General features: G+C 49.3%; 1 protein-coding gene across 3 annotated transcripts in view; it reads right to left on the bottom strand.

Annotated features, from left to right (window-relative positions):
* The window catches only part of LOC149367588 (uncharacterized), a 1242925-nt gene that overhangs the window by 8057 nt on the left and 1207781 nt on the right, over positions 1-27087 (bottom strand). For all 3 annotated transcript variants that reach the window (XM_089556290.1, XM_089556305.1, XM_089556318.1), the window contains one exon: positions 19278-19361. In XM_089556290.1, coding sequence (XP_089412416.1) covers positions 19278-19361 — 84 coding nt within the window. The remainder of the gene's footprint in view (positions 1-19277; positions 19362-27087) is intronic.

The raw sequence follows: 27087 nt of genomic DNA, 5'->3' as shown, positions 1-27087 counted from the left end.
AACGATGGCGTTAACAGCGTCAAGCCGCTTCGCCCGGTACCAAAGCCAGAGAGGCCCAACGGAAGCGTGTAGAACATCAAGCCGCCGAGGCGCGTAACGTAAGCGTCAGCGTTGGTTGTCGTTAGGCAGTCATTGGCAGTCGAAGTAGCGCGACAAAGGCTTTCGCCTAGCGCACTTTAGTCTGCCAAAGTGCCCACACACATTTATGATGCGATTCGGCCCATACGAAGCTAGCGAAAAGGAGAATCGCCATTGACTGCCTACGCGCTGCTCTCACAAAGTTGCGTTCGCACCTTATGGCCACTAGTGTTCAGCATCACCTCGGGCGCCTAAGGGCCGCGGGCTACCCGAACGAACTTCTGGCCTCAGCAGCTTACATACTGTTGCGGGAAGTGGAGAAGGGGGAAATAGGGAGCCCAGAGCAAGCCCGAAAGCAAGGACTGTTTCCGTTCCCTGTATTCATGGTTTCTCCCACCGCCTTAAGAAGGTTGCAGGGAAGTGCGGCGTCCCAGTCGTGTTCTCTGCTCCTCATAAGTTGTCGCGGCTATGCCCCACGGTAAACGGGCGCAGCACTGGCACTGACGCGTGCAAGAAGAGGCATGAGACCTGCTTCGTTCCCTGTAAAACGGGCGTCCTATATGAGATACCTCTGTCATGTGGAAAGAGATACATTGGACAGACGGGTAGGTGTCCGTGAGACAACTGGACTCTCGCCCTCTCTCTGAAGAAACTCTTCTAGCCGCCAGGGCGAAACGTGCTGATTGGTGGTGTGTGACGAAGGCCGTGTTCAAATTGTTGTGTGAAACAGGCCTGAATACCTGTCTGTGAGCGCCTGTGCACTACCTACGGTTGACACAGTTTCCGCGGTCTATATTTATGTTTTCATGGAGCCCCTACTCCAGTATGTGGTGATATGTGTGTTCAAGACATGAATTTCACGTGCATCTACTCACCGCGACGAGAGTGCCAGCCAGCCAGCCAGCCAGCCAGCCAGTGTGTGTGTGTGTGTGTGTGTGTGTGTGTGTGTGTGTGTGTGTGTGTGTGTGTGTGTGTGTGTGTGTGTGTGTGTGTGTGTGTGTGTGTGTGTGTGTGTGTGCGTGCGTGCGTGCGTGCGTGCGTGCGTGCGTGCGTGCGTGCGTGCGTGTGTGTGTGTGTGTGTGTGTGTGTGTGTGTGTGTGTGTGTGTGTGTGTGTGTGTGTGTGTGTGTGTGTGTGTGTGTGTGTGTGTGTGTGTGTGTGTGTGTGTGTGTGTGTGTGTGTGTGTGTGTGTGTGTGTGTGTGTGTGTGTGTGTGTGTGTGTGTGCCGCGCGCGCGTGCTCCCGAAAAATAACTGCCTTATAATAGGCAACCACAGAGGTCCTTGACATCGCAAACGTATGTCGTTCTGTGGTGAGTCATCCACTTTCTGTTTAATTGATACGTGCAGCTCCGTGAGCAAAACAGCTTACTTTCAAGGAACCACGTTCGGCCACATTGCGCGCTCCCGGAGCGCGATGAATAGAGTGGGAACAAGTGTGTCAGACGCCGTAGCAGACGACGCGGTTGTCTCCACCCTAGGAGACAACCGCTTCGGCCTCGCGTGCCGAGGAGACAGGCCTCGCGTGCATCGAGGCACCTTAGGCGCTCCGCACGTACATCTAGGAAGTATTCATCGACTTGCCCGCTTAAAGGAGTACAGACAGTAAACTTTGGTGGTATGCTTTCCTCTTTACAATGATGCGCAAGACACTACTATGCATGGATCACCATGCGGTATTTGCCTAGGACAGCTAAATAATTTATCCTCTTGTTTCGGTTTCGCGTTAGAAAACCGAACGATGGCGGTGACGTCAAAGTGTGGTTATATGTCAGGTAAGGCATGGAAAAACTGAGACATGATCGCTGCTTCATCATTTTAATTCCCTACAGTGCTGAAGCCAGCCATCCTTAAGAGCCTGAATGGCAACGAATGTAGAAGTAGTAAGAAGGCATATTGTAGTTTTGATGCCTCACGTCACCTATGACCTCCCTTTGACGTCACAATCATCGTTCGGCTGTTGTAACCACAACAGCACGAGAAAAAATTCGGTTATAAATTATTTATCGATCAAACGAGAATAGCAAATGGTAATTCATGTATGATAATGCCTTAGGCCTGAAATAAGAAAGAAAAAAAGACGCACAAATAGGTAATGTGTCCTTCCGAACGACAAACAAAAGACATTAAAATGGTTCCGCTCAGGAGGCACGACGTCGCGGCGATGCGGATGGGAGGGAACTGCACAAAACAAGCAGGTGCACGTCACCTGCAGCGATGAGTGTAGACGGTGTTCCGGCCACGATTTAAAAATGTGCCGCAGCACTTTAAGACAACGTGACCGAATGCCTGTTGCCGGATAGAGTTTGGGGACAATCACGCTATTTTTTGTAATGTGCTTAATTGTGGTGCAAAGCGTTCTTTGTAAATGGCTGTTACTCGTGAGTGTAGTTCTGTTTGCGCATTGTTCAGGGTCTCCTGTGTATTGTGCACCTATGTTCGTGTTGCCATGGGTCGAGTGCTACCCTGCGTCGGCCCAAAAAGGGCTAACAGTATGAACAAATTAATAAATGAAAAATAAATATATACATTCGATAATTAGCGACAATATTTAACGAACTTTGCAAGCAAAAAACATAGGCGAGAAATTCTAATGAGAAAGTTTTAGAAAAGTCCGCACAACATCCGAATGAACAGTTTGTAACATACCATCCATTACGCTTTATTTTTTCCGCTTACTACATAAGCCCTAAAAATGCAAAAAAGTACCACGTGACATGCCTGCTTGCGCGTCGCGACTGCAGCGTTTTTAAAAGTTCCTCGTAAGAACAAACAGATCATTTATAAAGGTGTGCTGCCGCGTAAGAAGGCTCTCCAGTTCCAAGGCAGCTCAGATTTGAGCTTTTACGTCCATAGATGGCGGCACTTAAGTACCACAAAAAGGAGGTAAGTTCTATTCCCCTCCAGGTGTGTAAACTGCACAGCCACACGAAAGTATTAGTTCTGTGTACATCAGGTAGAGCTGAAAATTTTCTGTGGATACTCAGGCAAAGCTGGGGGAGCGAAAAAAATGAACTGACCCCCATCAAGCCATTAAACGAAGAAGGTGGTGGGGGGAAGAGAATGGACCTTTTTCCAACAGTGCACCGTAAAAGCTGCCCCCCAGGCAAAGTACGTTTCCCCGTTTGCGCCGCCTAAGCTCAGTCTCCAATTTTCTGCGAAAATTCAGTATTAGGGTTGCTTTGCAGACAACAGTCAAAAGCACTGCTGGTTTCTTCTAGTCCGAGCAGATAGGTGGGAGGCACCTTTTGACACACACTGGGCACACCACCTCCTGCACAGCGCTTCATATGTTTAGTCCGTGACGAACCTGACCCAGTTTTCTCGACTAGGGCCGGTGCGTGTTCCGCCGTCGCCACGCCGAGTACAAGACCGCCGATTCGATGCCTTAAGGCCAGTGTTGTAGGCGTTACCGAAAAAAAGTAACTAAATACGTTACTCGTTACGCTAAGGAAAGAAGAACGCGTTACCGCCCTACGTTACCTACAAAAAAAGGTAACGCGTTACCGTTACCGTTACCAAAAAAAAGTATCGCACGTTACTTTGCCGTTACTCCATGGCCATAAACTTCGTTAAAACATTAAGTTGGGCTAGTTGGTAACGGCTTGAAGGAATCATATTCTTGTGCTGGGCATTCTACGTGCTGGGCATATAAGCCGAGGTCCAAAAAACAGGTTTTAAATTACGCTTCGGCTCATTCGAAGGTAGTGAAGCGCGGCATTGTGATGAACAGCCTGCGTGCGGCTCTGCAGAAGTCTTGCCCGCATAACATGGAAGCCAGTCTGCAAGAGCAGGTTGACCGTTTGGACAAGGCGGATTACCCTCTAGAATCGGTGAATGCAGTGGTCGAAGCTTTACTACGGGAGCTTGGTGGTGCCAAAGTGAAGGCAGGTGAAGAAAGGCTTAAGCGGCGGGTCGCAATACCGTACGTCCACAGTCTATCCCACCGCCTCAAAAAAGTTGCCCAGAAGTGTGGTGTTGGTGTTCTGTTGACAGCCCCTGAAAAGCTGGTACGATTATGTTCTGCAGTCACTGAAACGAAGAAGACGTGTTGCAGCAAAAAGCACCAAATGAAGTTTGTAACTTGCCGAACGGGAGTGGTATACACCATTCCACTTGCCTGTGGCAAGGTATATATTGGCCAGACCGGAAGGTGTGTCAACGACAGGATTAGAGAGCACAGAAGGGATGTTTCATCACAGGCCGGTGGAGCTGAATTGGTGAAGCATTGCAGAAGTTGTAAAGACTGTATCCCTGTATATGACGCTACGTCTGTGATGCATGTGGGAGCCGACAAAAAAGAAAGGGAAATTATCGAAGCCTTTCGTATTCAAGAGGCGGGCGACATGTGTGTAAGCACACCCTCCCTGGCGTTGGCAGAAAAAGAGATTGTTTATCTGCACAACCGTATGCCTTGCAGGAGAGGGGAGGGCGTAGTTAGACCTGATGCGGATGACGAGGCACCTGCGTGTGCTCAGTGATACATATTTATGTCGTACAAGTGTCCAGTAAAGATAGTTGAAGTCTAGCGGGTGTCCTGTGTGTGTGTATCTTGGTGTTGTGTCTGTTTCTTACCGCTAAGAATATGATTCCTTCAAGCCGTTACCAACTAGCCCAACTTAATGTTTTAACGAAGTTTCTGTCTAGGTCCTTGGGCCCTGTCCTTTCGCCGTTGTGTTCTCATCCTCATGTTATGTATATCAACCTCATCGCTGTTACCACCTGCCGTGCAAGGTTTATGTCGTTCGCCCTGAAGAATGGATTGGTGCCCCTGGAGGTTCAGCGGTTGTTCCTGCCCTGCCAACCTTCCGTAGGACTTGCAAGAAGAATGGTCAAGATGCTTCGCGCAGATTTGTGGAGACAGATTCGGTTCCACCAAGTATGCCTGCGTGTTTATGCGGCCACCCGGTCAAGCTGCCAGTACACCAATGGATCCATGCTACGTTCCTGGTTCCAGGAGGCAGCTGTGGGTACAGAATTCCTTTGGAAACAGTGTCTCCCGAGCCTTCTGTCCTTGAAGAAACGAGAGGGGTGTACTGAAGAGAAGAATAAGAATGTAACCCTGCTGACAAATGAAGAGTTGCCAGAGGATGTTGAAAAGGTGTTGCGCTGCGGTCCGAAGTTCTGTGTGGAGCCCAAAGAAAAACCTGTAAGTCTTGTGTCTATGGTTAGGAAGACTGCAGATAATGTTGCGCCTGAAGAGAAACAGCGGTGTATTTCAGAGGGCATGGACTGTGTACTAGCTAGAAAGAAGCCTGCTAAGAGCACTGCACAAGTGCTTCGAAGCACAACCGAATTTCTAAAGAACAAAGAGCTTGCTTTGCTAATAGCTGATAAAGAAGGGGGATTTGTAGTACTTCCAAATGATATGTTTCTGAAAAAAGCGAAAGAGGCTATATGTAAGAACTTCGATCCATTCGAAAAGAGAATTGCGAAATTAAAGAAAGAAGGCTTGGTTTTATGTGAGGAGCTAAACTTGGTTGCGCTGAAAAAACAGGTGGACAGGGCTGAGGAGAATAGTTTAAGAATCTTTTTTTCAGTTAAAACACATAAGCAAGGACTGCCCTTTCGAGCCATTGTTTCAGAGCAGGGATCCTGGCAAGGGGTGCTTTCAAGGTTCATGCAAAAACAACTGAAGCTTCTAACAGTAGTTGATCCCTTTAGGGTCAGGAATGCGATGGAAGTGGTTGATTACCTAAAAGAGCAGCACGAAACACCATGTGGTAACTTTGCATTTTCTATTGACGTAGTAGATTTGTTTTACAGTATTCCGCAGCCACAACTAATCGATGCTGTCCGTGACCTCATAGAAAACGGGGGTGCGGTAGACTTCCAGAACGCCTGTGGTTTGTCAGTAAACAGTTTTTTGGAATTGCTATCCTTTTATTTGAAAGCAACTGTGGTGTGTTTCAGAGATGACTATTTTATTCAGAAGGACGGAATATGTATCGGGTCTTGTTTAGCGCCTATGCTTAGTGATATATTTTTAGCCCATTGTGACAAGCGCACTGCTAAGGGTTTAGATAAGAGTGTTGTGAAATGTTTCAGATATGTAGACGATTATCTGGTGATTGTAAAATTGAATAGCCTCCAGGAAAGTGCCTCTTCTGTATCTGGTATTTTAGTTGTTTTTCACAGATGTGCAGATGGGCTTAGGTTCACTCATGAACTTCCAGTGAATGATACTATCCAGTTTTTAGAAGTGTCCCTATTCATCACGGGTGAGCATTGTGATGAACAGCCTGCGTGCGGCTCTGCAGAAGTCTTGCCCGCATAACATGGAAGCCAGTCTGCAAGAGCAGGTTGACCGTTTGGACAAGGCGGACTACCCTCTAGAATCGGTGAATGCAGTGGTCGAAGCTTTACTACGGGAGCTTGGTGGTGCCAAAGTGAAGGCAGGTGAAGAAAGGCTTAAGCGGCGGGTCGCAATACCGTACGTCCACAGTCTATCCCACCGCCTCAAAAAAGTTGCCCAGAAGTGTGGTGTTGGTGTTCTGTTGACAGCCCCTGAAAAGCTGGTATGATTATGTTCTGCAGTCACTGAAACGAAGTAGCCGTGTTGCAGCAAAAAGCACCAAATGAAGTTTGTAACCTGCCGAACGGGAGTGGTATACACCATTCCACTTGCCTGTGGCAAGGTATATATTGACCAGACCGGAAGGTGTGTCAACGACAGGATTAGAGAGCACAGAAGGGATGTTTCATCACAGGCCGGTGGAGCTGAATTGGTGAAGCATTGCAGAAGTTGTAAAGGCTGTATCCCTGTATATGACGCTACGTCTGTGATGCATGTGGAAGCCGACAAAAAAGAAAGGGAAATTATCGAAGCCTTTCGTATTCAAGAGGCGGGCGACATGTGTGTAAGCACACCCTCCCTGGCGTTGGCAGAAAAAGAGATTGTTTATCTGCGCAACCGTATGCCTTGCAGGAGAGGGGAGGGCGTAGTTAGACCTGATGCGGATGACGAGGCACCTGCGTGTGCTCAGTGATACATATTTATGTCGTACAAGTGTCCAGTAAAGATAGTTGAAGTCTAGCGGGTGTCCTGTGTGTGTGTGTATCTTGGTGTTGTGTCTGTTTCTTACCGCTAAGAATATGATTCCTTCAAGTCCGTGGCCATAAATTTTAATCAGTGCGTCTTTGCTGTAACTGTAACCTATAACTCGTCTTCTCTGCAAGGTTTGTTTTCCAACCAAAAGATCTCAAACCCTGACGACGCGCTCATATTCTTCAAGCGAATGGAAACTCCGGATGGTCGCACTCTGCTTGCAACAGAGTCTAGGCAGGAAAAGGAGGGAGGCCGTCCTTAGTCACAGTGCTATGGGGAGTGCGTTGTTCCTTGTTCTGGCTAGGAGAGAACGGGGGTATGGCTATGACGGTAGAAAGTTGGAACGACAGTGTTTTTGAGCAGAAAATTTTTAGAAAGTTTAGTGTGAGGTAGCTCACTACCGCCGGCACAGGAATTAACAAAGGCCCATTTCCTTTTATCCTCTACTTCGGTGCTACAGCCAGTTGACTGCAATCCCCTTTTCTGTGCTGTACCATTGTACTCTTTCAACGGCTCTCTTGGGGCCATTTTGAAGTAAACTGGCGACATTCCTGAGTTTACGCAGAAGAGGGAACTGCTTCCACAAAGAATGCGAGAGTGTCGCCTGGGAACGAGACCTTTTGGTTGGAAAACAAGCTTACGGAGAAACTGACTTACAGATTTCTGCAAACGGTCCATTGGTGGCTCGGTATAAGGAGATAGCGCCACCCAGCGGCGTTCGTGAGGAGAAGAAGAAAAAGCACGAGGAGCGCGTGCGGAGGGGTACGCCGGGACAGGTCGAACAGGATTACGTGAGAGAGAAGAGAAGAGCGCGGTGGGCGACGGACGTGGACGAGTTCTGCTGGCTCCCCGAGTTCCGGGCTTGGGCCTCAGCCGCAGACGTCCGGGCCACCAGACCTGGACATCCATCGCCGAGACCTCAACCCCCAGGCCCAGGCGCCACTCTTCTCCGTCCATCCGTCAGCTGCTCCACACAGGCCGCCTCTGGTGCCTACGTGGTTTTTCCGGGATACCAGACCTGGGAACCGTGCCGGGAGCCCACGAACGCTGACGCTGCGGTAGCGTTGCATCGACGTTGGAACGCCAAGAGACTTCTTGACTGCCCGACACCCAGCCAGTCCTCCCCGCTCGTTGCTCGAATAAGACAAGTAGTGTGACTTTCCTCTTTGACTTTCTTTTTTCTGCATTTTTCGTAAGCACTTTGTTCTGTTCCCCCGTGTGTTTTTCCCGTGTGTTGCTGCCTTGCTCTCTTGTTCCTTTCCTTTTCTTCGCTCTCATACTGAAATTGGTTTCCTTTCCGATAAAAGCCGCCTCGCTTATTGTTTGTACTTTTGTGTTTGTTTAAAATAAGACCTGCAATCCCACAGATCCTCACACTCGGCAAGCGTCATCTCTTTAGAGAGTTGTGTGTGTGAGTGGTTTTGGGGTGAAGACAAGTGTGTGAATGCGTGTCCGTGCTTTTTTTTTTTAGTTGTGTGCGTCTTCAAGGGCAGGTGTTTTCTGGCATGTATGAGAGCCGCAACAAGGGTCGTCGAGAGCACCCGTAGGTTTTGTTTATTTGCAACATCATTTTCGGCGTTTTTTTTCTGGAAAAGAGGCCGAGGGGGACAATTGAAATAAAAAGTAACTAGTAACGTGACACCTCGCGTTACCGGAAAATGTTAACGTAAGTACGTTACCCGTTACAGCTCCGAAATGGTAACGAGTACGTTACTAAGTTACCGAAGAAAGTAAGGCGTTACCGGTAACGCCGTTACTTGTAACGCGTTACCGACAACACTGCTTAAGGCTCATTTACGAAAAGTGAGTGCGATTCACTACGGCACGCCGTTGCGAACCGCGTCGCAACGTTCGATCGCAGCTCGTAGCCTGCGTCCAACCAGCTAGGAGTCAACGACGGGAAGCGAATGGGAGCGCGGACAGCGCCAACGTCGTGATAACGTAGGGGCTCGCTTCTCGGGGTCGACATGCCAGCCTGAATGCTTGCTGCCGGCGTCAGAAAAATTCGCTATAGTGTTGTGTGCTTACTCATCTTTGGTTACAGGCGCGAAAAAAGACAGAACACAAGACAGAAAGATGGGACGAAGCGCTTAAGTCTCGCCTTTCTGTCTTGTGTTCTGTCTTTTTTCGCGCCTGTAACCAAAGATGAAGAGTTACCAACTTGCCCAGCAAGACGTTCTTTTGTTTGCTTACGTTCATAACAAAGACTGGGATAGATGCATGTCAAAAATGCATCATTTCTGACGATCTTTGTTGAATTCCCAGTTGCTGGTAGAAGTGATTACTGGGATACAAGCAAGATTCATCCCATGGCCGCTTTGGTGCTGCTGCTGACTGCTGCGGTTCGCCTGCCATCGTCTAGCTTCGCTGCTGAAAGCGTTGCGGAAATTGAACATATCTTCTCTTATGTGACGGGTTTACAGTAAAGGGGTGCCGAGTGAAGCACCTTTATTTGAGCGCTGGCCAGTCCCGAAGCGTCCTATAGGCTTAGCGACGATCAGGGCAGCCAGGGAGCAGCACGCAGTTCGTCGCCCAGCGTTCCCGCAGGCGGCGTCTTTGCCAAAAGCTCCACTCTTGCACAGGCATGCTGTCGTTGCTCGGAGCTAGGAGGCAGCCTTTCTGGTAGCATGGCTGTTTTCTATTTTGTTGTGCGAAAGTCAAGTACGCGGATCCTTCCGGCCGGTCGGCCAGCCTGGATCCCGTCTGCCGGCGTCATATAAATGCGCTAAAGATTGTTCTTGGCGTGAATAATAGGCCTTGGAATAATAAATGTGCAAAAGCATCATTTTTCAGTATCGATGGCAAACACTGATTTGCTGGAGGAAGTAACAACTGTGACACGAGCAAATTTATTGCCTCAACCGCTTCGCAGCTGCCGCTGGCCCGACGCTGTGGTCCGGCTCGCCTGCCGCCCGCTAGCTGCGCTGCCGAAGGCGCCGTCGAAATTATCCATTATGTAGCGGATGAAAGGGGTACGTTTAATACAGGTGAGAGCTCGACGGAACAAAACTGGACGGGAACTGCTCAGAGCCTAGACCAGTCTGCGCGTGCCTCCCTCTTCTTCCTCGAACTCCTCAGTGAGCCGCTACGCGGCGTAACATTTTCCCCGGGAGCAGACGATTCCCGTCCTCGAGAAAGCCAGGCAGATCGACGATGGCAGCGCTTCAAGCGGGCCACGTGAACGACTTGTGCCTTGCCGGAACGGCGTTTATCTGTCGTCACATTGGCGATGACATAATTCACGTCATTCAGTCGGTCCAACAAGACGAAGGGGCCACCGTACCTATACAGAAACTTCTGATATAATCCTCTCCTGCGGGTTGACTTCCAAAGCCAGACAAAGCCCTCAGGAGAATAAGTGACTGCACAATAATGTAGGTCGTAGTACTCTTTCGAGCGGCGTCGAGAGGCCAGTGTACGTAAGCGGGCTATACGACGGGCTTCTTCAGCACGGCAGAGTATCTGGGCAACGGACGCGTTGGCGTTGAGAGAAAACGGGAAGATGGTATCGAGGAAAACGCGGGGAGTTCGGGCATATAGCAAATAGGAGGGAGAATACCCGGTTACCTCATGATTTGCCGTGTTATAAGCGTACGTCACATATGGTAACACTGCGTCCCAGTTGCGATGCTCAGACGAGACGTACAGGGACAACATAGTTGTCAGTATAATAATAATAATAATAATAATAATAATAATAATAATAATAATAATAATAATAATAATGTGAAGACGAAGACGACCGTTCTGCTTAGCGGCGGCGCTGCCATCGCTGCGCGTGCTGTGTTCTCGCCTTCGCCGACCACGGACTGTTGCCGCTCTGCTCATGAGGTCCCAGTGCCTTTAACAAACCCCCATCCTACATTTGGTGGAGTCGCCGGGTAACGATATCGGCTCTGGAGCTCCGTAGCCGCACTCTTCCGACACCTGCGATGCCTGTAGACATCCAACACCAAGCCGTGCAAGCAGGCCCACCGACTGTCATCTGTGGCGGCTCCCTTCGCCAAAGGGACCCGGCTATCTTCAGCGGCACAGATGACCATGACGTGGAAGACTGGCTCGCATCCTACGAGCGGGTGAGCCTGTATAACAAGTGGGATGACGAGACAAAGCTCAACAATGTAATTTTTTATCTTACCGGCGTCGCAAACTTATGGTACCGCAACCATGAAGGGGACGTTGCGACTTGGTCAGCCTTCAAGACGAAGTTCTCAGAAGTGTTTGGTCGCCCAGCTGTCAGACAACTTCGCGCCGAACAACGCTTGCGTGAACGGTCGCAGCAGGTCGGCGAAAGCTTCACTAGCTACATAGAAGATGTAATCGCCCTCTGCAACCGAGTGAACGTCAGCATGCCGGAAGCTGACAAGATCAAGCAGATCTTTCAAATGCTCCTCGCTTTTCACGCCTTTCAAATGCTGCTCGCTCGGGACTTGCGCACCGTTTCGGAAGTCATCACGCTGTGCCAGAGCTTCGAGGAGCTGCGTAAGCAGAGGGTCCTGACTCGTCAGCACTCAGCTCAGCCAGAGTCACTTTCTGGACTGGCACCCGCAGCTGACAGCTCCTATCTGCTGCAGCAAATGAAGGACTTTGTACGTGAGGAGGTGGCCCGTCAGCTTTCGCTTTTGCCTAGCCCTCAAGGGTCGCCACCATATTTGGCCCCGGCTCTCCAACATGCAATTCGAGAGCAGGTTGCTGAGGTGCTTCCGTCAGCGCATTCATCACCACCTGTCGCAGCTCCGCTGACGTACGCTGACGCCGCCCCAAGACCAGTCGCCACCCCTCTCAATTATGGCAACGTCGCCCCAAAACCGGTCGCCCGTCCAATGACTTACGCTGAAGTCGTCGCACAACCTCGGTCGCCTACGTACCCTATAATGTCAGTGCCCGTACAAGCGCCGGCCCCTTATCTGCGCCCATCTCCACGAGACCGAGATCCTTGGCGCACGACGGATAACCGGCCTATTTGCTACACTTGCGGATTGCCTGGCCACGTAGCCCGCCATTGCCGTCGCCGTCTCCCAGTTTCGGCACCGCCGGTCGGGTACTGGCCTCCAGCGCGTCAGTACTCCGTGTCTGCTGAGCCCCGTGCGTCCCCGCGTCCTTTCTCCCCCGACCGTTCAGCGATTACCGACCGCCGTTCCCCTTCGCCGCGACGACGCTCCATTTCTCCGATGCGTCGCCGCCCAAGTAATTCTCAGGAGGAAAACTAGATGTCGCAGTTCCTGATGCAAGAACTGCGTCCTCGTCGAACTACCAAAGACCTCAGCTGGCCCCTGCGAACCTTATTGACGTTTCGGTCGAGGGAATTTCTGTCATGGCCCTTGTAGACACTGGCGCCGCAATTTCAGTAATAGACGCAAACCTTTGTCGCCGCTTGAAGAAAGTTAAGACGCCAATTGCCGGTCTCTCGCTGCGCACGGCCAGCGCTCAGCACATCAAGCCGTCGGCAGCTTGCACCGCTCGAGTTTTAATTCAGGATGTCCTCTACACGATCGAGTTCGTCGTACTGCCGTGTTGTTCTCACTCTGTTATTTTGGGCTGGGATTTCCTTTCTCGTCATGCCGCTGTCATCGATTGCGCTCGCGCTGAAGTCGGGTTCTGTGCTCTGCCCCAATCCCTGCCGGACGCTGCTCCTTCACCGCCATGTATTAAAGCCCTCGTCACCGAAGACATCGACCTGCCTCCATGCTCTTCCGTCCTTGTGCGCCTCTCTTGTGCTCCTTCTTGTGATGACACTGTTCTCTTCACGCCAGCCCATACTTTCCTCCGGCGCAAGTGCCTTCCTCTGCCTTACGCCGTATTGACTATTTCTGCTGGCCTTTCCGTACTGTGGGTCTGTAACCCGTTTCCCTACCCTAGTGCTCTGCGCCGTGGCGAATGTGTCGGCAGTGTCCAACCTGTCGCGGCTATTTTAACCCATGAGGAGACTGCCGGTTCATCGCACATCAGTCTCGCTGCGCTCAGCCCACCATCTTCTACACCCACTCCTTCATCTACCGAATTATTTCTCCGCTCCATCGACGCAGATCTTCCACCGCAGCAGCGCACGCAGCTTCTCGACTTGCTCAACCAGTTCCGCGCCTCCTTCGACTGTCATCACAGCTCACTGGGCCAAACGTCGACTGTCACACATCGCATAGACACAGGTGCCCACGCTCCTCTACGGCAGCGCCCCTATCGTGTGTCGGCACCCGAGCGCCAAGTTATTGAAGATCAAGTCGACCAAATGCTCAAGAGCTGCGTGATTAACCCCTCAAGCAGTCCATGGGCTTCGCCAGTTGTGCTTGTCAAAAAGAAAGACGGCTCCATCCGTTTCTGTGTAGACTACCGCCGCCTTAACAAGATTACGCGCAAGGACGTATATCCCCTGCCACGCATCGATGACGCGCTAGACTGCTTGCAAGGTGCCGAGATATTTTCCTCTTTAGATTTACGTTCCGGGTACTGGCAGGTACCCATGGAAGAGGCCGATCGCCCCAAGACAGCTTTTGTAACACCTGACGGCCTATATGAATTTACTGTGATGCCTTTCGGTCGTTGTAATGCTCCCGCCACGTTTGAGCGGATGATGGATACCATTCTGCGTGGTCTCAAGTGGAAAACCTGCCTCTGTTACCTCGACGACATCGTCGTGTTTTCGCCTGACTTTGACACTCACCTTTACCGCCTGAAGCACGTTTTGACCTGCCTCTCTGACGCCGGCCTCCAGCTCAACTTAAAGAAGTGCCATTTTGCCGCTCGCCAACTCACCATTTTAGGCCACGTTGTTTCCAAGGAGGGTGTCCGTCCGGACCCGGCTAAACTTCGTGCTGTGGCTGCGTTCCCTCGACCTACTTCTATCAAAGAACTGCGCAGCTTCCTAGGGTTGTGCTCCTACTTCCGTAGGTTCATACGCAACTTTGCCTCAATCGCTGCACCTTTGACACAACTTCTGTCCGGCAGTTCCGATCTTTCGCAATGGTCCCAAGTGTGTGACGACGCCTTCGATTCCTTGCGCCGTATGCTCACTGCCCCACCGATCCTTCGCCATTTCGACCCGACCGCACCCACCGAGGTCCATACTGACGCCAGTGGGGTAGGCCTCGGCGCCGTACTCGCGCAACGTAAACCTGGCTTCGCCGAATACGTCGTTGCCTATGCCAGCCGCACGATCACAAAGGCTGAATCTAATTACTCGGTCACTGAAAAAGAGTGTCTGGCGATAGTTTGGGCCCTTACCAAGTTCCGCCCTTACCTCTACGGCCGCCCGTTTGAAGTCGTGACCGACCACCACGCGCTGTGCTGGCTGTCCTCTCTGAAAGACCCATCCGGTCGCCTCGCGAGGTGGGCCCTTCGCCTCCAGGAATACGACATCCGCGTCGTGTATCGTACTGGCCGCAAACATCAAGACGCCGATGCTCTATCGCGCTGCCCACTCCCAGCCAATACTTCGAGCCTTTCAACCTTAGACGCCTCCTCACCGATGCTTCACATCAGCGCCATGCCTTCGGCGCAGCGTGCCGACCCATGGATCTCTTCTCTTCCTGACTTCCTCACAAACCCTACGGCTGCTTCTCCGTCGCGTGCTCTTCGCCGCCATGCTTCCCATTTCTCAATTCGTGATAACCTCCTTTATCGCCGCAACTACAGCTCAGATGGCCGCAAGTGGTTGCTAGTTATTCCCCGTCACCTTCGCTCGGAAGTTTGCGCCCATTTTCACGCTGACCCGGAGTGTGGTCATGTCGGAGTGTTCAAGACCTACGCTCGCATCCGGCTACGATATTATTGGCGTGGCATGTACACCTTCATCCTCCAATACGTGCGCTCGTGCCTTACCTGTCAACGTCGCAAGCCGCCACCTCAACGTTCTGCTGGAGAATTGCAGCCGCTACCCTGCCCGCCACGCCCATTTGACCGCGTCGGCATTGATTTATACGGCCCCCTTCCGTACACTTCGGCCGGCAACCGTTGGGCTATCGTCGCGGTTGACCATTTGACAAGGTATGCCGAAACCGCCGCCCTTCCAGCTGCCACAGCCTCCGAAGTTGCCTCGTTTATTTTAAACCGATTCATCCTTCGTCATGGCGCCCCTCGCGAATTGCTGAGCGACAGAGGCCGCGCCTTCTTATCCGATGTTGTGAAGGCACTGCTCACCAAGTGCAATGTAATTCATCGCACCACCTCCGCATATCATCCGCAAACCAACGGTCTCACCGAGCGCTTCAACCGTACCCTCGGTGACATGTTATCTATGTACCTCTCTTCAAACCAGTCTAACTGGGATCTTGTGCTTCCGTATGTAACCTATGCGTACAATACCGCAACACAGTCCACTACTGGCTTCTCTCCTTTCTTTCTCCTGTACGGCCGTCACCCTTCTGCTACCATCGACACCATTCTGCCGTACCAACCCGACGCTTCCGAGTATACGCCTCTATCTGAAGCCGCCCAGCACGCCGAAGACTGTCGCCGCATCGCCCGTGCTCTCACAACTGACAACCAGTGCAGAGAGAAATCCCGCCACGACCTCAATCAAACAACGCCACACTTCCCCAATGGCTCCCTTGTGTGGCTCTGGATTCCGACAAATACTCCGGGCCTGTCGTCAAAATTTCTCGCCAAATACCATGGCCCATACCGTGTCCTGGCGCGTACATCTCCAGTTAATTACACAGTCGAACCTCTCGTGCCGTCTTCTGATCGCCGCTGCCGTGGACGCGAGACTGTTCATGTCCAGCGCCTCAAGCCATTCTACGACCCAGCCATCCTGCCCGCGCCCTAAGTCGCCAGGTTGGCTCCTCTTTTCCTCGGGGGCAATTGTGAAGACGAAGACGACCGTTCTGCTTAGCGGCGGCGCTGCCATCGCTGCGCGTGCTGTGTTCTCGCCTTCGCCGACCACGGACTGTTGCCGCTCTGCTCCTGAGGTCCCAGTGCCTTTAACAAACCCCCATCCTACAATAATAATAATAATAATAATAATAATAATAATAATAATAATAATAATAATAATCTCTTTATTTCTGTCGTAGGGTACACAGTCGACACTGGAGGCCGGTAGTAAAAGTATGCAGTTGGTACGTCCGGCTAGACGGTTGGTTCGCGGGTGGCACTGTGTGGAGTGCCAGTAGTCTGATCCACAAAGCCGGAGCATTTCTCCCACGACATCAGCAGTAAATTTCTGTCCGCGATCACTTATTAAAATATGGAGTGGATGATTTTGTTCACAGCGCAACAAGAACGGGACAGGAGACGAAAGAGTGACACAAACAAGCGCTGTGACAACGCTTGTTTGTGTCACTCTTTTGTCTCCTGTCCCGTTCTTGCTGCGCTGTGAACAAAATAATGAATACTTACCAACTCGCCCGAATTTCCGCCTTGCTGAACATCGGGTCGCCCGAATTTCCGCCTTGCTGAACATCGGGTGCACCATGGCGAAGAATACGAGGGTGCAGAAGAAACGACGAAACATCATCAGCCTTGGCAGTCGCGAGACCAGCGGTTTCCGCGTATCTGGTAAGTTAGTCTACGCATACACTCACCCAGCGGCGTCCCTCTAAAGACTTTGGGAAAGGACCAAGCAGGTCAATTCCAATTTTTTCGAAAGGGGAAGTTGGTGGTTTGACGGGCTGCGGAGGACCGGCCGTCGTGGTGGGTCGTGCCTAAACGAACTAAAGTCATGATATAAAGTTGAAGCACACAACGAGACAAGGACGGCGAAAGGGACGAGAGACCGTCCTTGTCTCGTTGTTCGCTTCAACTTCATATCATGTCTGACCAACATGCCCAAACAACCACATCGCTGAACTAAAGTCGTTGGCATTCTTCACATGTCGCAATTTACTGCTCGGTGGTCTCGTAAACTTGCGGCCAATAAAAACGCTGGTGATTTCGGTGTAGGGTGCGAGAGAAGCCTAAATGACCAGACGTGATGTCATCGTGCATAGCGTGCAAAACTTGCGCTCGAACACTTTTCGGGGCGACCAAAAGCAGGGCAGCACCATCGACGGAGTAGTTCTTGAACAAGATAGAATCTTTCAAAATAAATGGGATTGAATCGACTCGTCCTTTTGCCGCTTTTATAAGGGGCTGCAGTGAGAGGTCGCTACGCTGCTCTCGGCTAAAGGTCGCCATACTAGGGAGCGTCGTCTCTAAAGAGGCTAAACTCTCTTCCAAACCGTATTCATCACTGGCCGACGTTGGCAATGGGTTGCGTGACAAGCAGTCTCCATCACTGCGACGGCGCCCACAAGGACCGTACAAGACAGTTCGTTCAACTGGGGAAATTGCCTATGAACCATTATCATGCGCGCTAATGGACGCGATAAGTTTGCGCTCTCAGTGTTTCTTCTGCATTGTGCATGTTATATTTACCTTACTTTTAAGTAAATCATATGACCGATGCTTTTTTTTGAGAGGTAAGTAATGCCGCGCCACTCTTGTGCTGTTTCTTTGCTTCTGTGCGAAACCGTCTGCGCGTGGACTACAATCCAGGTGACCCTCGAGTCGACGCCATAGGCAAATCTAACACACTTCGACGAATCGGAGAAACTTGATTATGAACCGCTATCGTGCGCGCTGATCGACGCGGGAACTTACCATGCGCGCTAATAGATGCGATATATCTGTGCTCTCAGAGTTTATTCAATCTAAAAACCCAGCCTGGATCGCACTAAACACCTTTGTGTATTTTTGCAGCCTGCCTTCAACTCTTGAAAGAAGTTCGGACGGCGCGAAAACAACAAAGACAAAGGAGACACGAACACAACAGGACGGGCGCCAACTTGCAACTGAAGTTTATTGCACCAGACCCCTACATTTTATGCATCACCCCAGCCATATCTCGCAAGCCTATCACACATCAAAACGAAATTGTCATCAAAAGTCCTAACACAGGAAGTAGGCGCAACTATTACAGACAGATATGCATTCTGCACTATACACATGATAACATTTTCCTTATTTTATAAGTCTCAAGATTAGAAGAGCGCGCGACCCACATGCTGAAGTTTCCTTGCTGACCACTGCAAGACTTGCAAAGGGTGTAGTCCGGATTTGAGCAAAACAGTTTTTTTGAAGAGCGGTAAAGACAGATTTGAGCGGGAAGTAGTGGAGGCATTTTTTATTAAGAAAGCCGGAAGCGCATGCGTGAGTAGGCCTTCAATTTCAATTAGTGACGCTGAGGTGGCTTTTCTCGAAGGCTGTCTTTAGATTTTACGTTTTATCTTTGACGCTGGGAGGTTTTCTCAATGATTTTGACGCTAGAAATAGTTCATTGACGCTGGGAGGTTTCCCCGAAGGTTTACGTTTTCATGTCCACCAAAAAAAAAAAGAAAAAAAAAATTCCGCGTTTGTTGTTGGTCATTCTTTCATTATCACAATTTGTGTTAAATCAGGATTGTTGAGTTTGCGCTCTGGTTGCCTTGTTCAAGCGTTTGTATTGCTTTTCAGAATGAATTGCTTTCATGTGGGTTGCTCGCTCTTCTAATCTTGAGACTTATAAAATAAGGAAAATGTTATCATGTGTATAGTGCAGAATGCATATCTGTCTGTAATAGTTGCGCCTACTTCCTGTGTTAGGACTTTTGATGACAATTTCGTTTTGATGTGTGATAGGCTTGCGAGATATGGCTGGGGTGATGCATAAAATGTAGGGGTCTGGTGCAATAAACTTCAGTTGCAAGTTGGCGCCCGTCCTGTTGTGTTCGTGTCTCCTTTGTCTTTGTTGTTTTCGCGCCGTCCGAACTTCTTTCAAGATATGAACCAACTAGCCCAAATCAAAGTACTTCCTGCCTTCAACGTTCTACTGAATCTATGCGGTGGCATTGACACTTTCTATTTGGGATCTTTTCTGGCTGATGCTCATCGCAGCTCGTCCTACGTACCCAAAGCAACACCGTAAATTTCGCCGCAAAATTCTTTTAGACATTCCGTGTCAGACACTCTCAAGCTGGTACTTTTGAGCTTTCTGTCTGGGGTACCTTTATGTTCTATTAGAACAACAAAAGGCTTTCTTATTCTTATTATTCTTCTTCTAAGACTTACAGGAAACGAGAAATTTCCGAACCTATTTAAAGCAGCACCTTGCCGGTTCTGGAGCATTTTAACTGACGGACGAAATTTACTTGCAAGGGGAGGTTTTTCCGTGAAATGTGTTGAAAGTAACAGCGGCACTCACCTGCCGGCGGCCATCATGCCAGCTCCCATGCACCGGTCCCAAGGTAAGCGGAGCACCAGGCCGCCCAGAAACCCGCCAGCCAGGCTGCGATTCATCATCATCATCATCATTTATTAGACCCTTAAAGGCCCCTGGGAGGGGGTATTACATAAGGGGGGGGGGGAGTAGTACATTCATCATGACTCACATTGGTGGGGAAAAAAAGAATTAAAAAAAAAAGAACAAACAAGAAAACACACACACAACAAAAGCATAAAGAGAAATAAAGTCACGAAAGGGAAATGAAACCATTTATACAGCAAGATAACACATCAGACGTTCTTTAAACCTTTCTGGATCGCTTTCAATGACAACCGATTCTGGAAGCCGATTCCAGTCTTGAATAGCGGCTGGCAAAAAAAGATTTGTTAAAGGCATTAGTTGATCCGTGTAAACGTTGGATGCTCATGGAGTTGAATAAACGGGATGACGTGCGCACAGGAGGGACTAGAAGGGACTCGCGTAGGTTAGGAAAATTGTGATATAATTTGTGCAATAAACATAAGCGAGAAACTTTGCGTCTAAGGGCTAGTGGGCTGATAGCGATGGATGACTTGATAGCGGTAATGCTGTGGTGAAAATCGTAATCTGAAGTAATGAAGCGTGCCGCACGATTCTGAATGGATTCAATGGTGTTAATTAAGTAAGCCTGGTGAGGAGACCAAATTGCTGATGCGTACTCAAGTTTAGTGCGAATGAAAGTCTCGTATGCTAGTTTACGGATTGATTGCGGAGACAGTGAAAGTGACCTTCTAAAAAAAACCAGTGTTTTGATGTATCAGCAACGAGTTGAGTGATGTGTTTTTCCCACGTCAGTTTGCTGCTGATTGTGACACCTAAGTACTTATATGATTCAACCTGCGAAAGGATAGTTGATTGAAGAGAATAAGGATACGTAATATTGGAATGCTTGCGTGAAATTTGCATAAATTTGCATTTAGTGATGTTCAGCTCCATCAACCATTCGGAACACCAATTATCTATTTTTTGTAGGTCATTTTGTAGGATAACCTGGTCGTCGTGAGAGGAAATGCGACGATATAACACACAGTCGTCAGCGAAAAGACGAATGGACGAAGATATGCCGGATGGGAGATCATTGATAAATATGAGGAAGAGCAGGGGCCCAAGCACAGAACCCTGCGGCACGCCTGAAATCACTTCATGAGTTGCTGAATGATAACCGCCGATGACGGTATATTGAAACCGGTTAGTGAGGAAACAGTTAATCCATGATAGTGTGAGGGGATCAATATTGAGGCAAGAAAGTTTTGACATAAGACGTCGGTGCGGGACGCGATCGAACGCTTTTGAAAAGTCTAAAAATATGACATCGGTTTGAAATAATGATTCCAAATGCAAATGAAGGTCAGTAGTGAATTCAAAAAGTTTTGTCTCGCATGAAAGACCGGGGCGGAAGCCATGCTGCTTAGAAAAGAAAAATGAGTTATTGTGAAGGTGGCTGGCGACTTGAGAGTATATAATGTGTTCCATAAGCTTACATGCAATGCACGTTAATGAAATTGGGCGATAGTTGGACGGATTTGAGCGGTTTCCTGATTTGAATACTGGCACTACCTTGCTTAGTTTCCAGTCTTCCGGAAGCGAGCTGTCGGTTAAAGACTGGGTGAATATGATTTGCAAGATCAGGCTAGAAATTATTTTAGTGGACTTCAGAATCTTCGCGGGGAGGTTGTCAGGGCCGGGGCTGGTAGAGAACTTAAGGCTGTCAATAAGTTTCTCGATTCCTTCTGCAGAAATATGAATGGGCGGCATCTGGTTGAGGTGTGAGCGAGGTAAGACCGGCGTGCTTTGAGCAGGTTCATGAGTGAAAATGGATGAGAAGTATGAATTCATTACATTGGAGCGCTGCTCTACCGGTACCAGAGAACCGTCTTCGTTAAGCAAGGAAATGTTATGGTTTTTACTACGCGGAGGAGTAAGAACGTTCTAAAACTTTGGGGGGTTGGTACGGAGGATGCTCAGTAGGTCTAGATGATAAAACTTTTTCTTATAACTTTTTAAAAGCTTATTGTAATCCCTCAGAGCAGTAAAATATTTTTCCCATGCATGATATCAGCAAGGGTCCACTTCCGCTGCTGCCCCTCTGAACAGAATTGTAGTTGGCGGGGCAGCAATAGAAGTGCTGTGAGAGTAAAAAACATGTCAAAGGTACGTGGAGTGAAGCGCTTAAAAGATAGCGACGGAGGAGGACAAAAGACCCTGAAAGAGGGAAGGAATGGGTCCGTGCTGTGAGAGCATAGGGACGACGGAACGAAGGATGAAAGCGCTCAAAGAGTGAAAGCATTTCAATCGATAATGGTACAGGAGGACAGAAAACAAAGAAAGAGGATCACGGGAAATGAACGGGAGCGTGCTATAAGAGCGTATAGATGACAGGACAAAGGAAGAATGCGTTCAAAGATTCACACGTTTCAAACAATAATGATAGTGCAGGACAAACAACCCTGAAAGAGGGTCGCGGGGAATTAATGGGAGCGGGCTATAAGAGCATATAGATGACAGGACAAAGGAAGAACGCGTTCAAAGAGAGCAAGAGTTTCAAAGGAGAATGATAGTGGAGAACAAAAAGCCTTGAAAGAAGATAGCGGGGAATGAACGGGAGCGTGCTATAAGAGCGTATAGATGACAGGACAAAGGAAGAATGCGTTCAAAGATTCACACGTTTCAAACCATAATGATAGTGCAGGACAAACAACCCTGAAAGAGGATCGCGGGGAATTAATGGGAGCGGGCTATAAGAGCATATAGATGACAGGACAAAGGAAGAACGCGTTCAAAGAGAGCAAGAGTTTCAAAGGAGAATGATAGTGGAGAACAAAAAGCCTTGAAAGAAGATAGCGGGGAATGAACGGGAGCGTGCTATAAGAGCGTATAGATGACAGGACAAAGGAAGAATGCGTTCAAAGATTCACACGTTTCAAACAATAATGATAGTGCAGGACAAACAACCCTGAAAGAGGGTCGCGGGGAATTAATGGGAGCGGGCTATAAGAGCATATAGATGACAGGACAAAGGAAGAACGCGTTCAAAGAGAGCAAGAGTTTCAAAGGAGAATGATAGTGGAGAACAAAAAGCCTTGAAAGAAGATAGCGGGGAATGAACGGGAGCGTGCTATAAGAGCGTATAGATGACAGGACAAAGGAAGAATGCGTTCAAAGATTCACACGTTTCAAACAATAATGATAGTGCAGGACAAACAACCCTGAAAGAGGGTCGCGGGGAAGGAATGGGTCCGCGCTGTGAGAGCATAGGGACGACGGAACGAAGGATGAAAGCGCTCAAAGAGTGAAAGCATTTCAATGGATAATGATACAGGAGGACAGAAAACAAAGAAAGAGGATCACGGGAAATGAACGGGAGCGTGCTATAAGAGCGTATAGATGACAGGACAAAGGAAGAATGCGTTCAAAGATTCACACGTTTCAAACAATAATGATAGTGCAGGACAAACAACCCTGAAAGAGGATCGCGGGGAAGGAATGGGTCCGTGCTGTGAGAGCATAGGGACGACGGAACGAAGGATGAAAGCGTTCAAAGAGTGAAAGCATTTCAATGGATAATGATACAGGAGGACAGAAAACAAAGAAAGAGGATCACGGGAAATGAACGGGAGCGTGCTATAAGAGCGTATAGATGACAGGACAAAGGAAGAATGCGTTCAAAGATTCACACGTTTCAAACAATAATGATAGTGCAGGACAAACAACCCTGAAAGAGGGTGGCGGGGAATTAATGGGAGCGGGCTATAAGAGCATATAGATGACAGGACAAAGGAAGAACGCGTTCAAAGAGAGCAAGAGTTTCAAAGGAGAATGATAGTGGAGAACAAAAAGCCTTGAAAGAAGATAGCGGGGAATGAACGGGAGCGTGCTATAAGAGCGTATAGATGACAGGACAAAGGAAGAATGCGTTCAAAGATTCACACGTTTCAAACAATAATGATAGTGCAGGACAAACAACCCTGAAAGAGGGTCGCGGGGAAGGAATGGGTCCGCGCTGTGAGAGCATAGGGACGACGGAACGAAGGATGAAAGCGTTCAAAGAGTGAAAGCATTTCAATGGATAATGTTACAGGAGGACAGAAAACAAAGAAAGAGGATCACGGGAAATGAACGGGAGCGTGCTATAAGAGCGTATAGATGACAGGACAAAGGAAGAGTGCGTTCAAAGATTCACACCTTTCAAACAATAATGATAGTGCAGGACAAACAACCCTGAAAGAGGGTCGCGGGGAAGGAATGGGTCCGCGCTGTGAGAGCATAGGGACGACGGAACGAAGGATGAAAGCGCTCAAAGAGTGAAAGCATTTCAATGGATAATGATACAGGAGGACAGAAAACAAAGAAAGAGGATCACGGGAAATGAACGGGAGCGTGCTATAAGAGCGTATAGATGACAGGACAAAGGAAGAATGCGTTCAAAGATTCACACGTTTCAAACAATAATGATAGTGCAGGACAAACAACCCTGAAAGAGGGTCGCGGGGAAGGAATGGGTCCGCGCTGTGAGAGCATAGGGACGACGGAACGAAGGATGAAAGCGCTCAAAGAGTGATAGAATTTCAATTGATAATGATACAGGAGGACAGAAAACAAAGAAAGAGGATCACGGGAAATGAACGGGAGCGTGCTATAAGAGCGTATAGATGACAGGACAAAGGAAGAATGCGTTCAAAGATTCACACATTTCAAACAATAATGATAGTGCAGGACAAACAACCCTGAAAGAGGGTCGCGGGGAAGGAATGGGTCCGCGCTGTGAGAGCATAGGGACGACGGAACGAAGGATGAAAGCGTTCAAAGAGTGAAAGCATTTCAATGGATAATGATACAGGAGGACAGAAAACAAAGAAAGAGGATCACGGGAAATGAACGGGAGCGTGCTATAAGAGCGTATAGATGACAGGACAAAGGAAGAATGCGTTCAAAGATTCACACGTTTCAAACAATAATGATAGTGCAGGACAAACAACCCTGAAAGAGGGTCGCGGGGAAGGAATGGGTCCGCGCTGTGAGAGCATAGGGACGACGGAACGAAGGATGAAAGCGTTCAAAGAGTGAAAGCATTTCAATGGATAATGATACAGGAGGACAGAAAACAAAGAAAGAGGATCACGGGAAATGAACGGGAGCGTGCTATAAGAGCGTATAGATGACAGGACAAAGGAAGAATGCGTTCAAAGATTCACACATTTCAAACAATAATGATAGTGCAGGACAAACAACCCTGAAAGAGGGTCGCGGGGAAGGAATGGGTCCGCGCTGTGAGAGCATAGGGACGACGGAACGAAGGATGAAAGCGCTCAAAGAGTGAAAGCATTTCAATGGATAATGATACAGGAGGACAGAAAACAAAGAAAGAGGATCACGGGAAATGAACGGGAGCGTGCTATAAGAGCGTATAGATGACAGGACAAAGGAAGAATGCGTTCAAAGATTCACACGTTTCAAACAATAATGATAGTGCAGGACAAACAACCCTGAAAGAGGATCGCGGGGAAGGAATGGGTCCGCGCTGTGAGAGCATAGGGACGACGGAACGAAGGATGAAAGCGCTCAAAGAGTGAAAGCATTTCAATGGATAATGATACAGGAGGACAGAAAACAAAGAAAGAGGATCACGGGAAATGAACGGGAGCGTGCTATAAGAGCGTATAGATGACAGGACAAAGGAAGAATCCGTTCAAAGATTCACACGTTTCAAACAATAATGATAGTGCAGGACAAACAACCCTGAAAGAGGGTCGCGGGGAATTAATGGGAGCGGGCTATAAGAGCATATAGATGACAGGACAAAGGAAGAACGCGTTCAAAGAGAGCCGTTCAAAGAGAGCAAGAGTTTCAAAGGAGAATGATAGTGGAGAACAAAAAGCCTTGAAAGAAGATAGCGGGGAATGAACGGGAGCGTGCTATAAGAGCATAGGGGTGACAGGACAAAGGAAGAAAGCTTTCAAAGAGTGCAAGCGTTTCTAAGGATAGTGACAGTGGAGGGCAAAAACCCTGAAAAAGGATCGCGGGGAAGGAATGTGAGCGTGCTATAAGAGCGCATAGATGACAGGACAAAGGAAGAATGCGTTCAAAGATTCAAGCGTTTTAAAGGATAATGATAGCGGAGGACAAAAACCCCTGAAAGCGGATCGCGGTGAATGAATGGGAGCGTGCTTTGAGGGGTCTTTCAGGTTGTAAAGCCAACAAAACGCATGGCGGTCGGTCACAATGTCAAAAGGGCGCCCGTAGATGTATGGTCGAAACTTCGCGAGGGCCCATACAATCGCCAAACACTTTTTCAGTTACAGAGTAATTGCGTTCTGCTGGTGTGAGTGTGCGGTTAGTGTGGGCAACGACGTATTCGTCAAAGCCGGGTTTTCGTTGGGCGAGGACAGCGCCGAGGCCAACACCACTGGCGTCCGTGTGAACTTCGGTAGGAGCGGCCGAGTCGAAATGGCGCAGAATGGGCGGCGCTGTGAGGAGGTGGCGCAAGGTGTTGTATGCGTCTTCGCACGCTGGGGACCACAGTGATAAATCCGCACTTCCAGCCAGCAGTTTGGTCAAAGGCGCAGAAATCGACGCAAAGGTGCGAATAAACCGCCGGAAATACGAGCACAAACCCAGGAAGCTGCGCAGGTCTTTGATGGAGGTAGGTTTTGGAAAGTCAACCACAGCACGAAGTTTCGCTGGGTCGGGACTAACACCCTGCTTAGAGACGACATGACCTAAGATGGTTGATTGACGGGCGGCAAAACGGCATTTTTTAAGTTCAGCTGCAGGCCGGCGTCAGAGGCAGGTCAAGACGTGCTTCAAAGGTGGGTGTCAAAGTCCGGGGAAAAGACTACGATGTCGTCCAGGTAGAAAAGGCATGTCTTCCACTTAAGTCCACGCAAAATTGTGTCCATCATTCTTTCAAAAGTCGCGGGGGCGTTGCAAAGTCCAAAGGGCATCACCGTAAATTCATACAAGCCATCCGGTGTCACAAAGGCGGTTTTGGGACGATCTCCCTCTTTCATAGGGTCTTGCCAGTACCCGGAAAGCAAATCGAGGGAGGAAGAGAGTTCTGCCCCTTGCAAAGAGTCCAGAGCGTCGTCTATGCGAGGGAGGGGATAGACATCCTTGCGCGCAATCTTATTAAGGCAGCGGTAGTCGACACAGAAGCGTATGGGGCCATCCTTCTTTTGACGAGCACTAGAGGCGACGCCCAAGGGCTGCTTGAGGGCTGAATGACGCCGCTCTGGAGCATCTTGTCGACTTGGTCTTCAATAACTTGGCGCTCGGCCACAGACACACGATAGTGACGTTGTCGCAGCGGTGCGTGGTCCCCTGTGTCGATGCCATGGGTGACAGTGGAAGTTTCACCCAAGGAACTTTGATGTGAGTCAAATGACGAGCGAAACTGATGAAGTAAAGTAAGAAGCTGTGTCCTTTGTGGCGCTGGAAGGTTGTCGTCGATGGAGCGAAGGCATGCTTCGGTCGAAGAGGGATCGGGCGCAGCAGTTGGTGGGCTGAGTGCGGCTATGGAGAGGTGCGGCACGTCGCCAGCCTCTTCGCGGATGAGCAGAGACGCGAATGGTTTTACAATGCCGAAACATTCACCTAGGCGGAAGGCGTTGGGGAATGAGAATGGGTTAGAGACGAACAGTACAGAGAGGCCAGCGGATACAGTCAGTACGGCGTGTGGCAGAAAGATAGGGGACGGTGTGAAGAGGACAGTGTCGTCGCGAAGAGAGCCGCAAGAGAGGGGTACCAGATCTGA

Source organism: Amblyomma mixtum, chromosome 1 (assembly GCF_055824585.1).
Source record: "Amblyomma mixtum isolate Tamu chromosome 1, ASM5582458v1, whole genome shotgun sequence".
NCBI classification, from domain to species: Eukaryota; Metazoa; Arthropoda; class Arachnida; order Ixodida; family Ixodidae; genus Amblyomma; species Amblyomma mixtum.
The sequence above is the reverse complement of the archived record's forward strand: the minus strand, read 5'-3'. Positions and strand labels throughout refer to the sequence as shown.